The sequence below is a fragment of the Loxodonta africana genome, chromosome 8 (assembly GCF_030014295.1).
Source record: "Loxodonta africana isolate mLoxAfr1 chromosome 8, mLoxAfr1.hap2, whole genome shotgun sequence".
NCBI classification, from domain to species: Eukaryota; Metazoa; Chordata; class Mammalia; order Proboscidea; family Elephantidae; genus Loxodonta; species Loxodonta africana.
The window spans coordinates 72,968,116-72,994,566 of record NC_087349.1 but is presented as its reverse complement, the minus strand read 5'-3'; the positions used below and the strand labels follow the sequence as shown (position 1 = coordinate 72,994,566).

The 26,451-nt window shown below is 39.0% G+C and overlaps 1 protein-coding gene across 1 annotated transcript in view; it reads right to left on the bottom strand.

The window, feature by feature from the left end:
• The window catches only part of SCIN (scinderin), a 75,196-nt gene that overhangs the window by 8,871 nt on the left and 39,874 nt on the right, over positions 1-26,451 (bottom strand). The window contains exons 5-11 of the mRNA XM_003407107.3: positions 19,057-19,149; positions 16,768-16,900; positions 16,274-16,362; positions 15,240-15,455; positions 11,733-11,854; positions 7,592-7,682; positions 2,890-3,060 (exon numbers count right to left, since the gene is read on the bottom strand). Coding sequence (XP_003407155.1) covers positions 2,890-3,060; positions 7,592-7,682; positions 11,733-11,854; positions 15,240-15,455; positions 16,274-16,362; positions 16,768-16,900; positions 19,057-19,149 — 915 coding nt within the window. The remainder of the gene's footprint in view (positions 1-2,889; positions 3,061-7,591; positions 7,683-11,732; positions 11,855-15,239; positions 15,456-16,273; positions 16,363-16,767; positions 16,901-19,056; positions 19,150-26,451) is intronic.

Genomic DNA, 26,451 nt, shown 5'->3' with positions numbered 1-26,451 from the left:
AGCAGTGTATAATATTCACAAATGACAGAGATAAAACAAAGATAGTTTTTCTGGCCCCACTAAAGACAACATTCATCAGATAATCAAAGGGAAATCTAAAAATGATTAAAACATTTTAAAAAGGGACAAAGCCCAAAGGAGGAAAACTGATAATATTATAGATTCACTAAATAAGGCTACCCAGGCTCAAGTAAATTATACCTCAAATTATAAAACACTTTATAGGGAATTAAAAACTCTTCGCCTTCAACCCAGAAGCTGTGAACCCTGTCCAGGAGGTATCTGGGATCATCCAAGGGAGCACAGTTCCAGTCCATGTGGCCACAGAGGAGTGAGATGGGCCTGGCTGGGTCCAGGGTCCGGGCTGACAGTGACTTTGAAAGTGGAATCTCTGGGCAGAGGAAAAGGAGGTGCAGAGCCTCAGGCTTGGTAATGAGTGTGAGGATCCTAGAATGGGCTTTTGTGACTCTGTGAGAACCTCGGTCTGACCAGATGATTATGTGACTCTGCGACCATATGTGTATGACTCTCTGTGCAATTGTGGGATTGAATGTGAGCCTATGAAACTAGGGAGGTAAAGAAGAAACTATAAGCAAGACGGAGAAAGAGCAGCTGAGAAAGAGGAGGAAATCAAGACTGTGTCGTATTCCTGAGGCTGAGTGAAGAAAAATGTTTCAAGAAGAGTGATCAGCTGCACCAAATGATGCCGTTTGGTTAGCCACACTGAGCTGCCAGGATGCAGGCGTAACTATGTGGAGAGTGGATTTAACCAGGGTTGGAGTTTTGTTGGAAATCCTGGTGGCGTAGTGGTTAAGAGCTAGGTCAGCTAACCAAAGTGTCAACAGTTCAAAGCCACCAGGCATGCCTTAGATAGCCTGTCTTATAGGGTTGCTATGAGTCGGAATCAATGGGTTTGGGTTTTTTAGGGGGGCAGGGGTGAGTTTTGTCAGGACACTGCCCCAAGCAGAACACTAAAAGAGAAAGGAATGGCTGGCAGAAGTTTTAAAGACATGTCCCAGGAATTTGCAACTCTCATGCAAGCAGCTATAGTCCTCTCTCAGGAGGAATGAGGCCTAAGGGGCCAACCTTAAAGGAGTTTATGCAGATGTGATGATGGAGAATTACAGAAACCAACTCTGGTTTTCAGGACATCTGATTTCTAAACCAAATGTCACCATATTCATACAGAGGAAAGAACCTGGGTGATAAAGAGATAGTTGACAACAGGTCCACGACCAGACAGGTGTGAGATCAGGCAGGTTGTTCTGAAATCCAACGCATAAGTTTTAGCCTCCCAGGAAATGAAAGCAAAAAGACTTACATACCATGATTTCGAATAGTCCCTTTCTGAGAGGCTAGGAGTGAGAACCCTGGTTTGAGAGGCTACAAGGAAATAAGGAGATACATTGCAAGCAGATGGCAATAAACTTATTTCATTAAAATAGGAGAGAAGGCAAAATTTATACGCAGAGAGGCAGACAAGTTGATGGAACCAGAGGGGAGAAAATGAGGTAACTTTGTCTATTGTATTTACATTTCTGTGATCTCTGAATCAAAGTTACTAGTAGAGAGCAGAGGGTGTAGAGATTTGGGAGACAGCAGGACATGAGGGTTGTGATGGATGAGGAGGACTTATAGATTGAGGTATGGGATTTAAGAACTGCTGGAAAGTGCATACTGGAGGAAAGGAACCAGCAGATAGGAGGTGGTTGTCAGAGATCAAACGTTTGAAATGGAAATTTCTGAGGTGCTATAGCTGTTAGGACCATGTGAATGTGAGTAGACATGGGTCAATGAAAGATTGCTCTATGAGAGCAAGTCAAGAAATGGAGAAGAAGTCAGAGTGATGGACACAGTGAGATAATTGCTGAAGCCAACAATGAATGAGAAGAGAAGGGCTGGCTGTTTAGTAGATGCCAGAATGGGAGGGTTGAGGAGGGAGAGAAAAGCCTGATAAAAAGGAAAGAGGTCAGAGACAAAGGAGAGCAAAAGGGATACCCAACACCCCAACCCAGAAGCACTAAGGTAAGGTAGCATTGGGGAGAAACACAGCCTTCTCTTGAGAAGACTGTATGGGAATGTGTGTCCTCAGGGAACAGCCATTGAGTAAGAAGGGAAAGGGAAAAGCAACTTAGAGAACAGGCTGAGAGGGGAAGGATGCAATGACCCATCCAGTTTTAAGGACTCAGCTGACTGACTCATGCAAATGGAAAGGGTTAGAAAATGCTTCCAAGTTTGGGGATAGGCAGAGTAAGCATGAGAGTTCAAGGGTGAATTAGAAGACTTGGATTTTGATGGTGACTGAGGTGACTGGGATATCAGGGATGAAGGAACTGTCCTGGAGGCCAAGACACTCTGCTATTTAGAACCCTGGAGGTCTTCTGGTCTTATAGCACCAAGACATAGGGTTTGATTTCTTTCACAGCTGCTGTCAGAGACAGGTTGTTTGGCCAGGTGAGTTATGGTTCTGGTCCAGTGTAGCAAAACCTGTTTCCCACATTTGTTACACTTGTGCAAATAAGAGCCTTCCCTCTCAGATTTCCCCAGTGTGGTGGTCACCTGACCACCACCTACCATCCATCTTGCCTCAGGCCTTTCAAGGTAGAGTTTAAGCTGTCTCATGCCTTTGACAGCTTGATTTGTTTTATTTTTCTTAAAATTCATTGTTTGGGTACAACGTAGTTGAAAAATGTGAGAGACCTCGTATCTGGAGTTTAGCTTTCCACTCAACTCTCTTGATTTTAGTATTTTTTATTGTGGACACTGGATTAATTATAGAAATAAAGGGAATTCGCTTGCCAATTTTTTTACATACTAATATCTGTTGACAACCCAAGTCCACTGGGAAGTCCATAAGCAGGGCATGTTTTACTGAATGCATGACATTACCTCCACAATTCTGGTGATAGATGCCAGGTTTCTCCGGACTTGAAAGAGGCGGATAGGGGGAGCAGGTGCTTGACCTCCTTTCTTTGATGTTCCATTCTGGTAAATAATGAGCGGTTTGTCTTTGAACAAACTCAGCAGGTGAGCAGGCTCCTTGCCTTGGGAGACCCGGATCTGGGGGCAGGGGGGAGGAAAACAAAAGAAATGTAATAAAGGGTGTAATGAAAGAAGGTTGTACTTCCAAATGTGTTTTTATTTTTATTTTTGAAAACAGAACAAAAAATAACTAATGCATCAAGAGCAGGGGGAATGACGATTAATAGAAAACACAGGTGAATGTTAAGTGCAGTTTCCTTGCTGACTGAAGGACTGTGGGTTTGTCGCTCAGGCACAGCATCCCTAAACAGCTTCTTGTCAGCAGAAACGTCACCCTACTGCAAGGCTTTCTGCTTCCAGAAAGCATAAAAATGTAAGTTTGTTCAGCTACTCCTTCAAAAGAAAAAAAAAAAAAGTACTGATGTATGCTAATAGGAAAATAGCTTTTTTTTTTAAGAGTACTAACATTTTACAAATGTTCACAGATAGACTTGGTTCTCTTGTGTTTGGGATCTGATTCAGAAGATTAAGAGATACTCATTCAAATGCTTCAAAAAATAACACAACCCAAAAATCATATTAATTATGTCTACATCCCCATATCTGTAAAACGTGAAAAAAAAATCATAAATCCATATGGGGAAGGATAAAAAATTTCTACCCAAACATAAAAAACCTGGAAAAAATCAACAGAACATATTTTCTAATTTTTAACTTTCCTATAGAATTACTGGTAATAGATATGCTTATTATATCTAATACGATATACAATATAAGAACTTTTTAGGATGAGGAAATTGGAAAAAATAAATGATCAATTATTTGTTTAATTTCACTTATTAGCTTAATATTAGATACTGGATTAGAAATAAATTTCCAATTTCTTGCCTAACTATTGATGCTTTTTTTTTTTTTACATAAAGAGTTCAAATTCTGTGTTTTCTTCTCATAAAAGTGCGTATGTTATCTTGCACACGGCCAAGCTGAAGTAAAACTTGATAAGAGAGCATGGATCCTTATTTTTTCCTTCTAGGCGCCAGAGTCTTGACTGAAGCAAAATTCAAAAACCCCAAAAATGGGGGGGAGGGGCAGAGGAAGAGAGGGGGAAAGGGAAGGAAGAGAAAAACATTTACAGGTGGAGAGAGGAGAGAGAATATGGGGAGGAAAAGAGAAGGGAGGGAGGGGAGAAGAGAGGAAAGAGAGGGAGAAGAAATACCAAGAGAAGAAAAAAGATAGGTGGGAAAGAGGGAAGAGAGGAGGAAGGAAAATCTTGGAGAAGGAAGGAAAGGGAAGAGAAGGAAGAGGGAGGAAAAGGAAAGGGATCAGATAGTGAGGGGGGAGAGAGATGAGGTCTTAGGGAATTTACGAAAACAACAAAATAATTGGTTGAGTTGACTGAATCCAAATTCAAAATGGCAATTCCATATTAATATAAATGAGCCAGCTTTGTTTTACACACAGACACACACACACACTCTCACACACACACACACACACTTAGGGTAGCGGAGCAGGGGGTACCGAAAACGGTAGGCCTAGCATTTTACATAATGTTGAGAGAACCTCAACTGCCAACATAAGAAAAAGGGGCCACTGATTAAGACCCATCCCTTCTGTGAAAGGTGAGTGAGAGATCAAAAAGCCAAATCAAAAAATTTTAGTACTGTTAATATACTCTACAAAGGAATTTTTAAAAGAGCAATACAGGACTTTGTTTATGCATTATTGTAAACTACTGCCATCTAGTGATTAAAGTAAAAATCACCATTTCACTGTAAATTTAGGATTCAACTGCCTAATGATGAAAATTCATTGACTGGACACATCAAATATTGTACTATGAACTATGGAATTTATAAAGCATAATGCATATATTCAAAGTTTTTACATAATTTGATAAGGGATACTTTAAAAATTAATTAGATGACATCAGTTCTTAGCTAGAAATATTTCATCCCAGAGGTGAATAGTTCATGGAGAAATAGTCTAGTGCATTTAAATAATTCAATCATATTTTTACAAGTTAATTAGTAAAGCAAATACTTAATACACAGTTATAAATTTGGATCTAACTTGATTTATAGATCTATTAACAAATGCTGTAGGGCAACTAGCAAGAAGAGCAGATTCAACTGCCGCCACATCTTAGATTTAATGTTTTAAACTATCTGATTTGCCTCTATATTTAATCATTACATTTGAAGAAGGAAATGACACATTTATAAAGATGTGAAAAGGAAAGAAAACAAAAGAACTTGCATATCATACATAATCTCAGCTCACTTGACATCAGCCATGACAGGCACCTCCCTGCGGAGGGAATGTTTAAAGGTACTCTATTAGAAAGGTCCCTGCGCTGGGCAAAGGAGCACCTGATTCAGGCTGAACCCCAGTCTGAAAGATGCTTTTTCCAGGAGATGCCGCAGATTCCCTCACTGAAACCAGCCAGAAATGTAACAACCAGACAGAGGTAAGAGAAAGGGGGGGGGGGGCGGAGAGAATCAGGGAGAAAAGGACCAATGGAGGGAGGGAGGGAGGAAGGGAAGGAGTAAACAAGGGAGGGACAGAGAAAGGCAGGGAAGGAGAAAGGGAGCAAGAGAAACACTAGGGAGGAGTAGGCAGCCACGCTGGATCAGCACACTGGAGAGAAACAAAGTTTCCTTTAGTCTGCATTTAGGTTATACAGTAAGGAATTAAATAAACAAACCCAAACCCAGTGCCCTCCAGACCATTCCACTCATAGCAACCCTACAGGACAGAGAGGAACTGTCCCATAGAGTTTCCAAGGAGCGCCTGGCAGATTCGAACTGCCAAGCCTTTGGTTAGCAGCCGTAGCACTTAACCACTATACCATCAGGGTTTCCGAATAAGCAAAAACTAAGAATTTTCTGAGGTTACTAATAAGGCTCCTGAAACAAGTAGCAGATATTCCACCATACACGTAAGATGAGCTGCAGGTCAAAAAATAGAAGTAAGGGTGGAATTGGGCTAGAAATGGTCCTTTAGACCCAGTGAGGAGAGCTAGATATTGATATTGGAATCCATGATATAGCATTCAAACTTATAATTAATAAGTCAATACATTAACACACTCTCTCTACACATATACACAAATGTGTGTGTGTGTGTATAAAACAAAGTTGGCTAATTTATATTTATATGGAGTTGGTATTTTGAATTTGGGTTCAGGCAACTCAACAAATTATTTTGTTATTTTCATAAATTCCCAAAGAGCTCATCTCTCTCCTCCCTCTCACTGTCTGATCCCTTTCCTTTTCTTCCCTCTTCGCTTCCTCCTCCAAGATTTTCCTTCCTCCTCTCTTCCCTCTTTCCCTCTTATCTTTTTTCTTCCTCATCTCTTTGCATTTCTTCTCCCTCTCTTTCTTCTATTCTCCCTTCCCTCCCTTCACTTTTCCTTCTCTTATTCTCTCTCCTCCCCACCTCAAAATGTTTTTCTCTTCCTCCCTCTTGCCCTGCTCTTCCTCTGCCCTTTTCTGCCCCCCTCATTTCTGAGTTGTTGAACTTTGTTTCAGTCAAGATTCGGGTACCTAGAAGAGAAAAATAAGGATCCCATGCTGTCTTATCAAGGTTTACTTCAGTTTGGCTGTGTACAAGTTTAGCTGTGTACTTCTATGATAAGAAAATATTTTTCTGAACTTTTTACCTATTACTCAAAATTATAAATCTGTGCTTATTCTATAGTGTGGTATTAATTACTTATTGCTGGCATTCCAAACCCGATGCAAATTTAGTGGCTTAAAACAACACAGATTTACTATCTTACAGTTCTCGATGTCAGAAGTCTGAAATTCAGGGCCTCAGAGGGCTAAAATCAAAGTGCTGGCAGGGCTGCATTTCTTCTGGAGGCTCTAATAATCTGTTCCCTTACCTTTTCCAGCTTCCAGAAGCCTCCTGCATTTCTTAGCTTGTGGTCCCATCCCTCCAATTTCAAAACAGCAACGGCCTTTCAAGTCTTTCTCACCTGGCATCACTCTGATTCTGACTTTTTTTAATGCCTCCTGCCAGCACTTTTAGGGATCCTTGTGATTACATGGTCCCACCTGGAAATTTGGGGCTAATCTCCCTATCTTAATTAAGGTCGGAGGGACAGAAACCTTAAATAGATCTGCAACCTTAATTCCCCCTTGCCACGTAAGGTTCATAGGTTCTAGGGATTAAGTAATGAATATTTTGGGGCGGGGTGGGGGAGGACAATTATTCTATCACGACAGTTTAACACTACCTGGCACTGGTAACAAAAGTACAACAGTTTTAATGTTAACTGTCATGACTGACATATGGTGTGATTTTAAAGGAAAGATTCTTCTAGGCTCATAAATCTGTTATTAGTTGATTTTGGGGTTTTATTTTACTTTTGTTTGTTTCCTCTTTTCCAGAATCTCAGAGAACCAGTATGACATGAGTGTCCCAATATTTGAATGTCCAAAATGAAAAAAAAAAAAAAAAACAAGAAAAGATCAAATTCCCACTCCAACTTGGGGGGAGGGGGGCTTTAACTAGAAACTAGGTTAATGTGCAGTATTTAGTTCAGAAGTAGGTTAGCAAAACTTTAACTTGTATGAGTTTTTATGGATAAAAATTGCCCAACCTGCACAGCCTGTCCTCCAAGGGACCGGTCCAACTGAACAGTCAGGAAGGCGGATGTCGTCAGCTCATCTCTTGTGGCATTTGCTCCTTGCCTAAGGGAACCATTGTAAAATAAATCAGCCTGTATTTAAATTTTAAGACCTACTAATATAAACATTCCAAGCACAGCCTTAAGTAATTATGAAACATCAAGAAAAAAAACAACTGATTTAACATAAGCTTTGAAGCTATAGTTTTTTTTTTTTTTCTTTAAATACTAACTTTGAGCTGTGAACTTTTCTGTGTATTGCCTAGAATTCTCTCCATTGGATAGGTGAAGAAATTAAACTTTAGCTCCTTACATAATTGGCTAAGTAATCAGGTCTGTCTGACTCCAAGTTGGAGCTGTCTACTTTGGAAATCCATCTCCATAGTGAAAATACTCCATTTGGATAGCAGAATATGAGCCAAACCTGGTCAGGCTGGATATTGGAGGAGTTTCATCTTTCTATGAATATTTAGACAGCATAGAACCAAATATCTGGAACCCAGATAATTTGAGAAGATAATCATCAGAAGTAGGCAAAGGAGAAGCTTCATTTTTGTCATTCTCACAATTCCTTAAAGGCATTACTGTACAAAGGTCTAAACTGCCAGCAAACCAGATAAGGGTCAATAAACCAATGGGTCCAGCTGATTTACAACTTCTCTTGCTAGGGTAGCTTGCGGTTTAATTCTGAATCACTAGCTTAATCAGTAAGGCAACTTCTGGGAGATTTTCCTGTTTTCTGAGTTTATGGAAAGGAAAAAAAAAAAGCATTGAACATTATTTCCTTCAGCCAACTCTTCCATCTCTATGTGATGACTGACTAGCGGTTAGCAACAAGAATACTAATCCTGGAATTGGATTTTGAACAGATTTCAACAGTAACTGCCATCCCGGGCAACACATACACCCTGGGAGCCAGGGGCATGTGTTATTTACCCCAGGATTTTTCAATGCACCAGCACAGGCAAAATGGCGGATGTAATAATGTTCTACAGAAGGGTATATAAAATAAAAAAGGACATGCATAGGGCAGGCATATATGTTTGTAAGAAAATGAAAAATGTTTTCCCTGATAAAAAAAATCAAAACCAAACCCGTTGCCATCAAGTTGATTTCGACTCATGTAACCCTACAGGACACATTAGAACTGCTCCATAGGGTATCTTAAGGAGTAGCTGGTGAATTAGAACTCCCGACCTTACGGCTAGCAGCCAAGCTCTTACCCACTGTGCCACCAGGGCTCCTTCCCTAATAAAGGCACCCATAAAAATACAGTTCTGTTTTTTTTTTTTAACGTTGATAGCTTAAATTTTCCATGAGCCTATCATGCTAACAGACCCTTCCAGGAGCCACCCTGAGCACATGGCTGTGGGGAGAAACACAGAACTGCACCGTGCTCATCCTCAGCAGGGTCTGTTACTCCTACTCATGTCTTACCTACATCTGCTGTTTCCTAGCCCTTTCTACATTTTGCTTATTTTCTGAAGGAAAAAAAAAATTCAATCAACTATTTTAAACAATATAACCAAGCATTTGCTTCTATTTTGTATTCATGTTTTTTTCTCCTCTGGAGTATTTTAATCAGTTAACCAAAATAATACTACCGAAGTTTTAACTTCTGACATTCTCAATAAAGCCTTCACTAACCTTGAGTTCCTCTTTCTGCTAGATTCCTGTCAAAATGATTAGGCCCACATCCACACAAATTAAAATTAATTTGCTTTATGGACGTATTACCCAGGGAGTCAAGTTTTCCACGATAATCATGCTATAACACAGTCTATCTCTGCCTCTAATTTTGAAATCCTCCGCCTAGGGAGGGAGAAAAGCAATCCATTTTGTCTGCCGTGACTTCTTTTTTATAAATCTGTGGTGCTTATTGCTCATTAAAAATAAATGTTCCATGAAAATGGGATTTACTGCTTCAAGAGATTCATCATTGTTGTTGTTCAGTGTTTGCACAGTTTCAATTACCCAACAGTGCAGAGAAAAGATCACTGCTGAATTCATCTTTCTCATCATTTTAGGATATGTGGTTTCAGAAATAAAAAGAAAAATTTGTATACTTGGAAGCTGATTTAATTTCAGTCTTTATTTTTAACTCTACCTCCTAGACTTAGCCTTTTCAATTCCCTGCATCGAATTATCATATAAACTGAAATGTTTCATACCTACACAGAGTGGCTACATTCAGGCCTTCAAGTTAAATAGACAATAGACCAAAGTTCGAAATATTGCTTCACCAGTCACAGGAGTTGTAACTCTGGGTTAAATTACTTAAACCGTCAGATTCTCTTTTCAGAAAATAAACTGGTTGCGAGGAAGAGAAATAATTACAGAAACATCTAGCACTTTGCTGGTCCAAAGATGCTGCTGAACAAATGGTTGCTATCAAGATTCCATCTGAAGCACAGATGAAGAGCTAAAACATTCATCGCAGACGAGATACAGAGTGACTGTGGGGTTAGAAATACCACTTGGTGCAGTGGTTCTCATCAGTGGCACAGTGGTTAAGAGTCTGGTTGCTAACCAAATGGTCAGCAGTTCAAATCTGCCAGCTGCTCCTTGGAAACCCTACAGGGCAGTTCTACTCTGTCCTATAGGGTTGCTATGAGTTGGACTCGAAGGCAACGGGTTTTACGGGTACATTAGAATCTCAGGAGTCCCATCCCTGATTCTGATTTATTTGGTATGGGATAGAGCACAGGTGTTTGTATTTGTGAAAAACTGGCCAGGCTTTTCCAATGTGCAGCTAGTGTTTAGAACTATTGCCTAAGGCAGTGCTTGTCAATTATTAAAGTATATATGACTCATCTTGGAAACTCTATGGGGTCAGTTCTACTCTGTCCTATAGGGTCGCTATGAGTTGGAACCAACTCGACGGCAGTGGGTTGGGTTATGACTCATCTGGGGATCTTACTAAAATGAAAGTCAGGGGTAAGGCCTGAGAGTCTACGTTTCTAACAAGCTCCCAGGTGATGACAAGCTGCTGGTTTCCAGACCACCCTTTGGTTAGCAAGAGCCATCCCATCTACTGAACTTGGTTATGTTGATGGCACTGCACAGCATAAGTGGTCAGACTGTGGGGACAGACATGTCTCTGTCATCTAGTGTGATGCTCACCAAAGGCAAATGTCACCATATCAGCAGAGATCTGAGTACACGTTCATTCAATATGCTAACTAATGGTTGCTGTCACCACGTAAGCAAAGGTAGGATCCTGCCCCTGGCCTTGCACCTTCCACCCACACCTCTCAGCTGTAAGACCTTTTCTGAGAATTCTTTTCTTTTTTCCACTCTTCTCTGCAATATTCTGTTTTACCTGATTACACTTGATAAAATCAAGTGAAAAGTTAAAGATAAAAAGTTAGGTAATTCCACATTATATGATTTATTTCAGAATTCTTCTCCTTTTGAAATAACCCAGCATGGTATATATACTTAAATTACTTGGTTGGCCATTTGATCCTTCCTCCATGAACAGGGTCTTGTCACTGATTCAGACTAAGTAAACCAAACCTTCGATTAAGTCAAATCACTGAGCAAATTCATATAAGACATGGATAAACTGCAGTATTTTCTCCATCACTGATCTGAATTTCATGGGGACAAAGAATAAGAATATATCGATTTGAGGTTTCTGGGGTATGAAATGGCATCAGAAATTATATCCCCTACAAAGTTAGCCTTGCTTCAACTTTGCAAATTCAATTCAGGATGGTCCTTGGTTAGTTTTTACAATAAGAAGACATGGTCCAACATGGACCAGGTGGACTTTTAGCTTGCACAGAAAATGAGATATTCAACCTCGAGTCCACTAACAGTGTGCTACAGTTGTGGATATCAAAACCTTTTTCCTAGAATGGAGAGGATGATTTTTATATCATTGCCTCATGGCCAGAGACAACAGGTACAAGACATCCTCAAAGTCATGTCCAAAGAAAATATAATGAACCATATCTCTATGATGCTATGCAACTCCCACCGGGGTTAAATGCAACTCTCACTGGGGTTACTATAGGATTATTCGCCCTCAAACTGCATGGAACTTAATACTGTGGAGTAAAAGCTGGTCCCTATAAAACTTGAGATCTTCTCAAAGAGGTAAACTTACCATGTGTAGATAATCTGCCCTCTGGGATAAGAGTACAGTATAATGTAGCAATCACCACCATAAAATTCACCGTATGAGTTTTCGTCAGTTGGGATCCTACCATTATTTTCTACACGCCAAATCTGGAAGGAATGGAATATATGTACCAAAATTAAATTTTTCTTGATCCTATAATACTTCTTATAAGCTTTAAATAATTTTCAGTTCAGATCTATTAAAACAAACAAAAAACCTGTTGTCCAGTCGATTTTGACTCATAGCGACCCTATAAGACAGAGTAGAACTGCCCTCAGGGTTTCCAAGGCTGTAAATGTTCATGGAAGCAGACTGTCACATTTTTTTCCCACAGAGTGGCTAGTGGGTTTGAACTGCAGACCCTGCAGTTAGCAGCCAAGCACTTAGCCAGGGCTCCACCAAGGCTCTTAGGTCTATAATAACTAACATTTTTTTTTTCTTCCAGTTTTGGGCTATTTTGAATAGTGCTGCTATGAACATTCCTACACAAGTATTTTGGTGGACAAGGCTGCTTTCTATCACTGTTATCTCTTTATTTTTTTATTTATTATGTTACAAGTGAAAGTTTACACATCAAATTAGGTTCCCATTCAACAATCCATACACAGATTGTCCTGTGACATTGGCTCCAATCCGCACACGGTGTCAACACTTTCACCATTTCCATCCCACCTGCCCTGCTGCCATCCATCCAGTTTTCCCACCCCTCCTCGCCTTCTCGTCTTTGCTTTTGGGTAAATGTTGACCGCTTGGTCTCAGGTAGCTGATTCTTTAAAGCAGCACATTCCTCACAGGTATTATTGTTTATTTTATAGGCCACAGGCCAATCTATCTTAGCCAAAAGGTACCTATGGGAGTGGCTTCAGTTCCAGGTTAAAATGGTATCTTAGGGGCAGTAGTTTTGGAGGTTCCTCTAGTCTCTGTCAGTCCACTAAATCTGGTCTTTTTTATGAATTTGAGTTTTGTTCTACATTTTTTCCCGTTCTAACCAGGACCTTCTATTGTGTCCCCGGTCAAAAGGTCTGTAGTGGTAGCTGGGCACCATCTAGTTCTGGTCTCAGGCTAGAAGAGACTGTGGTTCATGTGGGCCGTTAGTCCTGCAGACTCATTTCTTCCTTGAGTCTTTGGTTTCCTTCATTCTCCCTTGCTCCAGACAGGAAATAACCAACTTTTAAATTATTTTTCTAACTAGTTTAAAAATTAAGCAAAGGGAAAGAATTTTATCAATCTGAAAATTTATTTACCAACTTCAGAAGTGCTTACATTTCTTTTGTATCCTCCACAGTATTTAGCTCAATTCTGAGCCCATTGCTTAATAAACACGTATTGATTGGTTGGTTAGTAAAAATAACATGACACTCCAGTGAAATAATGGACTACAATATTGAGCTCAGAGAACTTTCAACTTTATAATAAAAGTTTTTCATCGGGCATGAGATAATTTGTTTTTGTTTTGTTTTTCTTTTTCCTTATGCTTTAAGACATGAGAGTATAATTTTTCCCAGGCAAAAGTTGGTAGATTTTGACCAAATTATGACTTCTTTTTTGAAAAGGTATCATCCCAGCATGAGACTGAAAAGGTATGACAAGGGATAAAAGCAGGCAGAACCAGTTTTTAATTTGACCTTCTTACCCTCATCACAGATTAAAGAAACTCCAATTTGGAGAGATGACAGTTGTGTAAATGGAACAGGAGAGTAACATATAAATGAGGGGCTGCCAGGCACTGCTATACACATAAGCACCCCCTTCTTGCCTGGGTCCCAGGAGGGGTAGAAGAGATCCATTGCCTTGAAATGTGGAGATTAACTAGTGGAGACAGCAGTGTAGTGCTTTCAGAGAGAAGCCTCCTCACGCCATCCAGTAAGCTGAGAAGAAATAGCACCACTGCCTCACTAAACCAACCTACCAAGCCCCCGAACGTCAGCAGCCCTGGGGTGGCACAGGAAGACATCTCGGTGATACTATGGCCTGAGGTTGAGACTGCAGCCTGGCACATAGCCAGTGCTAGGAAGCCAAGTCCACCCCACTAGCCCCCTAGCTGTGCTGCCTGTGCTGAGCTCCAGGAGAAGATGCCCCACAGCTACCCAGACCCAGAAATCAATACCCTTCCACTAGCCATGAGGGGCATCTGTGACATTCTCCATTAGCATCCCTCACCCTCAAAACCCCTTCCCTGCTGAGATTCACACTTCACATCTTTGAAAAAAGGAAAAAGTATTTCCCAAATTTCTTGAGTATATTCTTTGGTCCAGTCATTGTGCCAGGCCCTGGGAATACTGAAATAAAAAATATGCAGTTCTTAACCTCGAGGAACTGATGAGAGGTCTAATAGGGGAAGCCTGTAAGGAAAGGAACAATTCTTACTGTTCTTATTTATGGCATTTATATGACATGTTCTGTGAAAAATACCATTTATGGGTTGAGCACAGACTAAGCCACACAGAGATACACTATTTCAGTGCAGTAGGCAGGCATCTGGGAAGAAGTATGACTTGTGGCTTAAATGAGTTACTAAGGAGGAAAGAGGATGTTAGCCAGATGGCAGAGAGGAGGGGCACTCAAGGCAGTGGAAGGGCGAGGCAGGGAGGAAGGTAAGGGTCAAATCATGGATGGCTTTGTGGGTACAGCCGAAGATTAAGGTTTTCAGGAAAACTGTCAAAAGCCATGAAGAAAATTTTGAATGGAAAGTAACATCACTCAGTTCTCAATAAGTTAGATGACTCAAGCATAGCCTGGGTGTGAAGAAACTTGAGTCAGGGAGAATGATTAGGGGATTTTTATCATTTGTTTTCTAAAATGGGATAATTAACAAACTCAATTCAAACCCAAAACCAAACCAAACTCATTGCTGTCAAGTCGATTCTGACTCACAGCAATCCTATAGGCAGAGTAGAGCTGTCCTGTAGGGTTTCTGAGAAGCTGTTGGTGAATTTGAACTGCCAACCTTTGGTTAGCAGCTGAGCTCTTAACCACCGCACCACCGCTCCAAACTCAATTCAAATGCTCTAAAAAAAAAAAAACCCAAAAAACTCTGTTTTTGGCATGTAACACATGCGCAATATGTTTTTGTGAAGAAACAGCCTATAAAATGTGGTGGATGGACAAGCTGATAGTAGTTGGTACATTCACAGAATAACACACCCTCACTGGACCATCCCAGACATGAGCTTTCCGAGAGCAGGAACAATTCTGCACTAGAAACAAGATGATCAGGTTCCAGTGCCGAGTCTCTAGGACTATAATTAGATGATCTTGAAAAATATCACCTAACTTCTTGGAATTTCAAACTACACATTTGTAAACTGAAGGTCAGACAACATCTCTTCCATATTTAAATCATATGATTTAATATGCACTCTTGGACCATCTTTATTATTAAGTAAAATTTACATTTTATTAAGTTTGTAGTTTCCTGAAGTTACAGTTCCATGTTTACTAGCATAAATGGGCTTGATAAAAACAAACAAACAAACAAAGCCGAGTAAATACCTCCACTTTTCCAGAACCATCATCCACCATATTGTGCTGGGCTGCCATCTGCGGAGAACTGTGTAATTTTGAGGCATCAAATGGAATTTGTTTTACTTGAGCAACTTTCTCTGTGACATATACTTTCCCAAAGCCAACACTCTGATCTTTATCTCGCCAGTCCTTAAAGAACTGTTTGAAGATTGGTGTTTCACCTCCTTCTGGAAGAACCTGAATCTGAAATTTTAAAAAATCATAATAATAAACAGGAAATTAAGAGACTGAGGAAAAACAATGTAGTGGTGGGAATGAAAAGATTGTCCTTGGTTTCTGTGATTACAGATGGTAACTTAGAAGCAGGCATCCTTAAAAAAAAATGAATGAAAAAACAAAAAATTATCAAATATGAAGCTAAAATAATCCAGCCTTGCTTTCTCTCACAACTTAACGTATTACCACTGAAATCACATGTTTGAGATGAGAATAAATTTTTTTCACATGTTGTCATTGCAAGGCAAATAAGCTTGACTTTTTTTTTTTTTCTCATTAAGTTTCACAAGAGGTCTGTGATCTGGAGGAAACTATCTCATTGTGTTATTTGCATCAGGACATAAAAATGATGAGAGTGGATAAGGCTGAGAGACTCAGAAAGGGAAGGAGTAACTAGCCAGTGTCTAGTTTGATCTTGATGGAGCCAAACATTATCTGGGTTTTAGCCAATGTCTGCACAACTTGCTGTAAGGAATCACTGGTGAGGGCTTTTAGTTCATTCAACTGTGGCTGATTATCTTGAATTAAAAGGTTGTGGAGAAGTGGATAGGCTCTTGTTCTCATCCTTCAGCCTTATTGAGGGTCTGACCTCTCACTTCTGCAAAATTCTATCCCACACGTAGATTAAGTTCTAGGAATATATGATACCTGATTGCTCACATTCAAGTGAAGAATGACTTCACATGCATACATTACTTTAAACCAAATTCTTTCAGGAATTTTATGGAGATGCCACGGGCTCCCATGTGTATATTTTTTTCTAGCCAGTTCTTTTCCACACGTACTTGGGTATTGGTGGGATAATTCATTTGCTCTAGGAATTCTTCAGCTGTCTTCATGGCAGCCTTTCTCTCCTGGGGATTAGCATTTTTACCTAAAATACAAGGTAAATTGAAGAGAGACATATATGACTATGAAGTATGTATATACTGAAATATACAAGTATTTGATAGACAATTATACAATTTAAATATATCACTAAGATGGTGGCAAAATATTTCCTAGTGCATTGAATAAACTTAACAATACAATAATGAATACCATTTATTAAAAAATTCTTTTCGTCTTGCTCAAAAGCCTTCTTTAACCCCCGATCCCTGGCAAATGATATTTGTAGGAATAAAATAGGATTTTGCTGGCTGCATATATGTGAGCTATTTATAGAGCATGTCTCAGAAAGTGAGGCTTTTTTTTTAATCAGAAAAAATGCTTTCTTTATCCTTCTGAGAACATGTCTATAAATCTGCAATGCAATATCAACATCAATGGCATCTTTTACCTTTCCATATAAAAATTTGTTTTGCAGCACCATGGTCCAAAATAAAGCATTCTTCAGAGAGCAGCATCGCCATGGAGAAGGGGTTTTCTTCTGCCACCATGGTCACTTTCATGGATCCACTGGCATCTGAAACCTAACATAAAAACCATAAGCCCCAGCTTTCTTTTTGAGATGATCAAAATGTTAGACACTGAGATTACGGTGATGATTGTACAACTCTGTAAATATACTAAAAACCATGGAATTGTACATTTTAAAAAGGTGAACTTTCTGGCATGCTAATTATATCTCAATAAGGCTGTTTCAAAGAAGAAAAATAAGCAAACAAAATACCCATGAGCCCAATTATACTCTAAAAGCTCTTTTTACGTACTTTGTGATAAAAGAACTACTAATAACCAAGCCATTTTGACAGTGTGCCAAAAACTTGTGGGACATCAGAAAATAATAGTAATAACAATAATGTCCAGTGTTTACTGAGATCTTTGTATGTACTAGACACTAGGCTATCATTTTTACGTGATTTTATCATTTAGTGTTTGTAGCAATCCTTCAAAGTATATACTCACTATATTCACATAAAAAACCGAAGCTTAAACATCCTTTCATTCAACATTTACTGAGTGTCTACTGTATACCAGACAGGCATTGTGCTAAAGAAGGCATTGATACGTTATAGTGTGCGCTCATAGAGTTTCTTCAATGCATTTTTTTTCCGATTTCCCAATTTTATTTCTGACAGAGAAAAGTTACTTTGATCACTTTGTGCAAATGATCAAAGTAAATTTTCTCTGTCAGAAATAAAATTGTTATTTACCTCTTAAGGTTTGAAAATGACTACAATATCTTTTTTTTTGTTTTCCATTTTAGCTGGCTTTAAAAATTTGAAGGTGATATTAATGCGCATTAATGATAAAGGCTCCTCCCTTGACCAATAGTGAAGTGCTGTAGCACCGTAGTGAGTTCTGGATTCTCTAGTTTTCAGAAAACACCCCAGGTGATTCTGCTTCCCAGCCATGTTTGACAACCGAAAAATATTTTCAAATGGACCTTATACTTTATGTATGCAATACACGGTCCTTCCACCAGGGGGAGCCAGTTTTAGGATTAACATTTCCACACCAAAATATTTCTTTAGCCCATAATGCTGTCCAGGAAGGAAAAGAGTTTTGTTTGATAATGCCAGATAAAAGATATTTGTTAAGCTGTTGAAAAAGCTGGAGAAAGAGTAAAATAAGAAATAAGCAGCTACAATAAGCAGCTAAAAAGTATTTAGATAACAATTTCTGTAAAGCTTATACTAAAATTCAACGTTTAGCAGAAATGGTCACTGCATTTTCTTTTGCCATCTAAGAAGAACCCACTTCCTTTTATAAAAAGGAACTTATGCTACCCAAGTTAGTAATTTGATCTTCATTTAAATCACAGAGTTTCTGAGCTAAATGGTCCCTGAAACCAAAAAACCTAACCAGTTGCAGTTAATTCATACTCATAGCAACCCTGGAAGACAGAGCAGAGCTGTCCCATACGGTTTCCAAGGCTGTAATCTTTACGAAAGCAGACTTCCACAACTTTCTCGTCTGGAGAGGCTGGTGGGTTCCAACTGCCAACCTTTCAGTTAGCAGCCGAGTGCTTAACCACTGTGCTACCAGGGCTCCTACCAAAAAACCAAACCAAACCCGATGTCCTCAAGTCGATTCCGACTCATCGCGACCCTATGTACGGAGTGGGACCGCTACAGGTCCCTTAAAAAGAGCGGCAAATCTAGCTCTTCTCTGTGGCTGATGGGAAAACTGGATTTCTGCAGGGAGATTATGACTTGCTGCGAATCCTGTGCTTGTGCTTAGAAAGTTACAGGGGGGAGGGAACTCTTGGCAGAATTCCATTTTAGCAATCTCCTTAACTGCTATATCTTGTGGCTTTTGTTATCCTCACCAGCAATAAAATCATAAAATTACAGAGCTGCAAGGAACCTAAGTAAGCATCTAATTTAATCTCTCTCTCTCTTTCTTTTTTTTAGATAAAGAAACTAAGTCTTAGGATGGTTATGTTTCAGTCTTGTAGATTGAGTTCTGCCTCATTAACACAACTGCTGCCTATCCCTCCTCATTAACATCATAAAAAAAACACATTAACATCATAGAGGTAGGATTTACAACTCATAGGAAAATCACATCAGATGACAAAATGGTGGACAATCATACAAAACTGGGAATTATGGCCCAGCCAAATTGATACACATGTTTTTGGGGGACACAATTCAAACCATGACAGTGATAGTGAACTCACCATGTAGAGTTTAGCCGTTTTCCTGTTAGTTACATCTGCTACGGTGTCCTCATCATCATCTCCATCTGGGAGCTCTGGCTTTTCCCCTAAGACCTGGTAAAAAGTGAACAACAAATGAAAGAAAAAGACCTCCCAGTAAAGGATGTATGGAGTTTAGAAAGTAATAATAAAGCATCTTATACTTGTAAAGGCATATGTTATAAAATACTTGCAATTAAAGTTACCAGGCTCAAATATTTTTTCACCAATTCATAAAACAAAGGGCTTTTTCCATGGGTCAAATCAATCGATGGCATTAATTAAACAAACACTGATTTTCTGATGATGTGACTTTCCAAGAGAGAAAAACCTCAAATTCAAAATTCAAAAATCTCCAAATTTTTGAAAATTACCACCCACTGCCGTCAAGTCGATCCTGATTCATAGCAACCCTATAGGACAGAGTAGAACTAGCAGGACTTAATTAAAATATAAGTTCTGAGTTCAGTTCTGTGAGAAAATTCTGTCTTGCTTCTAAAAATAATCTATAGGTTTTATTCATTTATTTTCACAAAGACTTGGATAAAAATTACTATTTGAGGGTAAAATACTATTATCAACATATTACAGGCTACCATATTTTTTACGCAAATAATGCACACCTTCTACATTTGTTTGGCAACTGTGCTCACCCCCCATGAGGTATTTTTGTAAGCATGCTATGCTAATTTTTTTTTTTTTTTTACAACAACACATAAAATAAATTGGCAGTGGCGCTTATGAAAATACCTTGCAGGGGGAGGGCTCAGTTGGCAAACAAATATAGAAGGCATGAGTTATTTGCATAAAAATATGGTATATAAAGTGTAAATTCTTGATGACTGTAATCACGATTTGTTTCCTATGGTCTTCTTGACACTTAGAACAGTGCCTAGGATACAGTAGATGCTCAGTAAGTATCTGCCAAAGGAATGCATAAATGTATTTGTTTATCTTTTGCGTTCTGATGCCATTCAAAAGTTCAACCAAAGCGTGTGGCAGAAAGCTCATTTGAATCTGCCTTGAATTTCTATACATGTCTGTGAAACATTTTAAAATCTATTACAAGTTATATAACTTTTGTTGTCTAAAAGGAGTTTGGAGTGTTTATTCATTTAGAATCATAAAATAACATCTCCTAAATAATATATATTTACTGTCAATTTTCTTGCTGTAAAATCAACTAACCCAAGTACTATAGAATGTTAAAGACAGGAATAAAATATGAACTTGTTCTAAACAATGTGATTTTATAACAACACAGATAAAAATTCAAGTTTAGAAATCCAATGAAACTATTCACTTAGAGTCAATAAATAATATGCAATGAAATTCCTTGTATAACGTGCTTTATAGACAGTATTTCTTACAATATATTGCATTAAAATACATACTGAATAATATCAGACAGCATAAATGGCACAAACGAGTTTAGAAATTCATCAAAGAACTTATCTCCTCTGAGAATAGTCCCACCTTTTTGTTCACACGGTGATCAATAAAACTTTTCAATTATTTTAGATGCTAAATGATTGTAATAGAGTGTTTTGTTTTTGTTTTTTGAGGGTGGAGGGTATTGTTTGGGTTTTGGTAAAAGTAGGATGAAGCCAAAAATTAAAACACCTACAACCAAAACCATGTAACACCCACCAGAGGTCCCCCTCACATGCCCTTTTGTAACTCTTCTCAAACAAAACAACAGAGTTTAAATTGAACAGTTTGGGTTAAGGGCATAACTAATACTGGGAAGTCTTCCAGCTGGCCAAGTGAGTCTGGGACTTTGGGCACACCCTAACTTTTAATTATCCAACAACTCCCATATTAGCCAAGGATCTTAATTAACCTCTCAAAGGACTGTAGCATAGTTGGAACTTGAACCCAAGGGATTTACCAGAAATACACTGAACTCCAGGGGATGGGAGGATGCTGTATATTGTCAGGTATCTCTAAGGATCATTTTACAATTAAAAAACTAAGCATTTACCAGTTACCAGTTCCCTGGGGTACATAAACGAGTTTCCAACTACCTTGCCCAATCCTTAAGGACTTTATATCCTGCCTGGGAATATAATTAAATATGTTCACTTTATCAACTATCTTGTACATCTTTGAAATAAACTGTAAATATAGTTTTTCTTTTTCTCTACAGGTAGGATCATGCCAATATTTAAAATAATTTTAGGTTGCTTAAGTGTTTAGCATTAGAGATTAGCTCATGTAATTCTTTGTATGCAAAATAACATGCATTTTGACAACTAAAGAGGTAGAAAAACAGAGAAGCCTTAAATTTCATCTACTGTTCCAGCCGAGACCTGTCATTCCAGCTTGAAGCCCCCTTCCTGCAATTATTTCCTCTGAGTTTCCTCTTAGGAGAATCCCCTTCATCTAATGTGCTCCAAGCTGAATTTACCTTTCCACAAAGCTGACTATTCTCAGTTCTCCACTCGTGTCAGTGTATTGCTTTTCTCCTAGTCACCTGGACTTAAAATCATCTGGTCAGTTTTGAACACACCCCCTCCTCCACTTCGGATCTCCTATCCACTTAGCCATTAAATTCTATCTTTTTTAAATGATAATATTACAATCATTGATTCTTGTCTATTCCTGCTCTGCTGAAGGCCACCATCATATTACCCTAGGCATGGATTACAGCTATTCCTATCGATTCTCTCCATTTTCCCATCACAGAAGCTATCCTGTATGCTGCTTACCAAACAAAATCCCAAACCCATTACCATCAAGTTGATTCTAACCCACAGTGATCCTATAGGACAGAGTAGAACTGCTCCATAGGGTTTCCAAGGCTGTAATCTTTAGGGAAGCATAGTGCGACATATTTCTTCTGCAGAATGACTGGTGGGTTCGAGCTGCCAAGCGCTTAACCACTGCGCCACTAAGGCTCTTTCTACACTGCTTAGATGCTCCCTTATTTCACATTATTCCTATCCTTTAAGTACATGGTGCTAGATCATATTCTAGTGGTTCCTAAACTTCTATGTGCTAAAGGAACACATTGGGGTAACGATAAAAAGATATTCCCTGGCTCGGCTGCTAGCTGTTGTCAATAGGTTCAGGCTGAGGCCAGGAATCTGCATCCCAAGTGAATCAGCTCTCACCATACAGAGCCAAAATTTCTCTGTCTGGATTCCAGGACTCTTTCGAAGACTGGATTTATCTACCCTGTGTTATTTCTCAGCATTCCCTAAGAGTACCCTTTTCTAATCCGACTGATGTTCTGAGGCCCCTGCGTGAACCATACACATCACATCCCCTGGGTCTTACCTAATGCTGTGCGTAACTTCTACCTAGGTTGACTGGGTGTGGCAGAAGCAAAACTGAGCAATTATTCCTTGGTTGTTTCAGCTAATTATAATTAGTACAGTAAAAACCAACTCTGACTCGTACTGACTCCATGTGTGTCAGAGTAGAACTGTGCTCCATAGGGTTTTCAAGGACTAATTTTTCTAAAGTAAATTGCCAGGACTTCCTTCCAAGGCACCTCTGGATGGACTCGAAACTTCAACCTCTTGGGTAGCAGCAGAGTGTGTTAACCATTTTCACCATCCAGGGACTCAATACAGTAATACCAAACAAAACCAAAAACATTGCCGTGGAATTGGTTCCGACTCATAGCGAACCTATAGGACAAAGCGGAACTGCCCCATAGGGTTTGCAAAGCTGCAGTCTTTACGGAAGCATGCTACCACACCTTTCTCCCATGGAGAGGCTGGTGGCTTCAAACTGTCGACCCTTTGGTTAGCAGCTGGGCACTTAACCATCTGGGCCACCAGAGCTCCTTCAGATAATGTTCCTAGTTTGTATCAGGTCTTAAACACTTAGGGTCTTATGTGCTTGCAGTGACAACTCTGAGAGATAGGCAGGACCAGTATTTTTATTATTATCATTATCATTTCAGCTTGATTAGGTAAATGAAGACGAGAGAAGGGTTTTGCCTTAGGCCCAGGACTCATGAATACGAAAGCAACGATGTAAAACCCAAAGCCTTCTAATGCCTGTTTCAGGGTTCTTTAGTTAGAAAATAAGGCATCTCAGTCTTCTTGTCTGAATCATTTTAGTGTGAATGTCTCTGTTCCTGAGTATTTTCACTAAAAACAAATTTCTCAGGTTCCAAGAGCTGATATTTTCATTACTCATGTGTCTCGATTATTTTCTTTGCCTAACTGAAAAAAAAAAAAAAAAAAACCAGTAGCTTGCATGCATATTGAGCTTGTAAATAAGTCACAAAAGTGAACTCTTATTGTATGGTGTATTTACATGCTGCAAGACATTTTATGTTTTCAACAGGATAAATATTTAATAAGAGGGAAGGTACACAAATATATGAAACCACAGGCAGTTCTGAGAAGAGCAGAGACCTCAGTTAGCCAGTTCCACCTAATCTGTACATGAAATTCCAACATTTACTCTTCTGCTCTCTCTCAGTGATGTGCTTCCCTGCCTGTAAAGACCCTTTACCCCTTTATTGATATACCAGATAAAAAGTAACTTAATATATCAAATAGAGGGTAAAGATATTTTAAAGGGGAGAAAGCATGTCACATACACATATGGATGAAAGGACTAAGTGACTTGAGTGTCTACAAGAGAGGTTTGGCTACTTACTTATCTAGCACGGTGCTGCAAAAATGGAAATATCTATGTTGTCCAACAAGATAACCACATATGGCTATTAAGTACCTGAACGTGGCTAGCGCAACTAATGGAGCTTCATGACCTTGTCTCCACATTTAAAATGGTACAATAATACCATTCACAGTTATTAGGATGGTTAATTGAAATAACATATTCGAAGTGGCTATCACTGCACTCAGCACATAATGCAGGGAACTCAACAAAAGGTAGATGCTGCATTCTTTCTTCACCCTTAAGTATGCAGAGTCAAATATTGCCCTGGTTGAAGAGCCATTCAGTTTTTTTGATGTGGCTTTGCATATCACTGCCCTGATTCTTCGCATGATGACTTCATGATTTAACTTCTTGCCACCCACATCCCCCATGGGCTCTCATTTTGTTATTATATGTTCAGGTGTTGATCTGATTATTTCATCATGAAGTTTATATGTCTTAATAGCACACCCTTGTCAAAGTCTTACATTTAGGATTCAAAACTACAAATTGAAGACAGGTATGTATATCCCTCTTCAAACAAAACCTAGAATAGTCCTCCCTTCAACAATCAGCATTATTGGAATAGTCAATAATGCTGAGAAGGAAGAATAAAACCTAGCAATTACTTCCCTTCTTTGAATTCTTTCTACAATTATGGTGTGTAGGAGCCTGGTGGTGCAACAGTTAAGCAGTAGGCTGCTAACCGAAAGGTTGGCAGTTCAAAGTCACCCAGTGTCTCCAAGAGAGAAAGACCTAGCAACATGCTTCTCTGAAAATTACAACCAAGAAAACCTATGCGGCAGCTCTACTCTGTCACATGGGGTCATTATTAGTCAGAATTGACATAATGCCTTTTGTCCTTGGTTATAAATTCTCTGATCCTGCCATGCATTTCAATGCTGTCTCCCCATGTAGTCTCGTATGTGATCTTATTTTGATGAGGCAGAATATGTCCATTATACAAGGTTTATTTATGGATTGTCTGTGATAAATCAGCATCCCGGTAAGGGACCGGAGCTACCATGGCTAGCCCATTAAATGTGGTTTCTGCACCTCAGCAAGCTGACTTTTAGTGCAGGGATGCTAAGTAGGTTTCACCTGGCTTTACCAAATCCAGTAGGCAGTGGCTGCTGGAGCAGTCTGTGGAGAAAGATTCTGAGGCTGCTTCCAAATTTAATGAGAATGTTTAAAATAATCTACCACTTAAGACATTCATGGCAAGTAGAAGGGGTAGGACACATTTCATTTATTTTTAACTCCAAATATATGAAAATAAAAAAATATAATAGCCTATAAAAATTCACAAGTTCAGAGATGTTTAGAGCATATCAGTCCACAGAGTGCTTTGTGGACATCCTGGTCCACTCTCCTCCTCTCAAGGCTAAAAAAAAAAAAAGAAAGAAAATCTCAAGGCTAATTCTCCATTATAATGCATCTGACCCCTTTCCCTCAGTAAGTAATTTCCTAGTAGAACTGCCCTATAGGGTTTCCAAGGCTGTAATCTTTCCAGAAGCAGGCTGCCACATCCTTCTCCCATGGAGCTGCTGGGTGGGTTCAAACTGCCAGCCTTTCACTTATCAGCCCAGTGCTTACCCGCTGCGCACCATCAGGGCAGTTCATTTACGTATAACCTTTAGATTAAACCAAATTTTGCTTTAATGGTAGGTGACTTTTGAAAACTTTATCTACATAATTTAGATAATATTCAAACACCAAAATTTTATTAAGCAAATGTGAAATGGCTTTCATTAATATTAATGAAATGAGCATTAAAATTTAATTTCTCAGTTAAGCATGTATAGGACTTCGTTTACAGTATTTTTCTGTTTTTTTCTTGAACACACATACTAAAATATTTCTTTTTAAGAGTATAATACTTTACTGTCTTCATCATTAATAGGATACTATGCAATAACCAGAACTGACGGTTTCCTATTCATTTTCAATGAGTACTATATATAGGGTCACTATGAGTCGGAATTGACTTGACGGCACTGGGTTTGGTTTTTTTTTTTTTTGTTGTTTACTATATTATACTTACATGGACAAACTATATTTATAAAAAATCATTTTCAAATACTTTTTATAAAAATATATTAAAAATATATATTATGTATATGTTTTTCACAATGTAACTGTAAAACTGCAATGCACTGATACCCCTCCAATCATGATCATTGCTGCTGCTGTTGTTGTTGTTAGGTGCTGTCAAGTCGATTCCAACTCATAACAACCCTATGTACAACAGAATGAAACACTGCCTGGCTCTGTGCCATCCTCACAATCATTGCTGTGTTTGAGCCCATTGTTGCCTCCACTATGTCAGTCCATCTCGCTGAGGGTCTTCCTCTTTTTCACTAACTCCCTGCTTTACCAAGCATCATGTCCTTCTCCAGGGATTGGTCCCTCCTGATAACATGTCCAAAGTATGTGAGACAAAGTCTCGCCATTCTCACTTCTGAGGAGCATTCTGGCTCTATTTCTTCTGAGACAGGTTTGTTCATTCTTCTGGAAGTCCATGCTATATTCATCATCCTTAGCCAACACCATAATTCAAAAGCATCAATTCTTCTTCAGCCTTCCTTATCCATTATCTAACTTTCACATGTACATGCCATGATTGAAAATACCATGGCTGGGGTCAGGCACACCCTAATCTTCAAAGTGACATCTTTGCTTTTTAACACTTTAAAGAAGTCTTTTGCAGCAGATTTGCCCAATGCAATATGCCGTTTGATTTCTTGACTG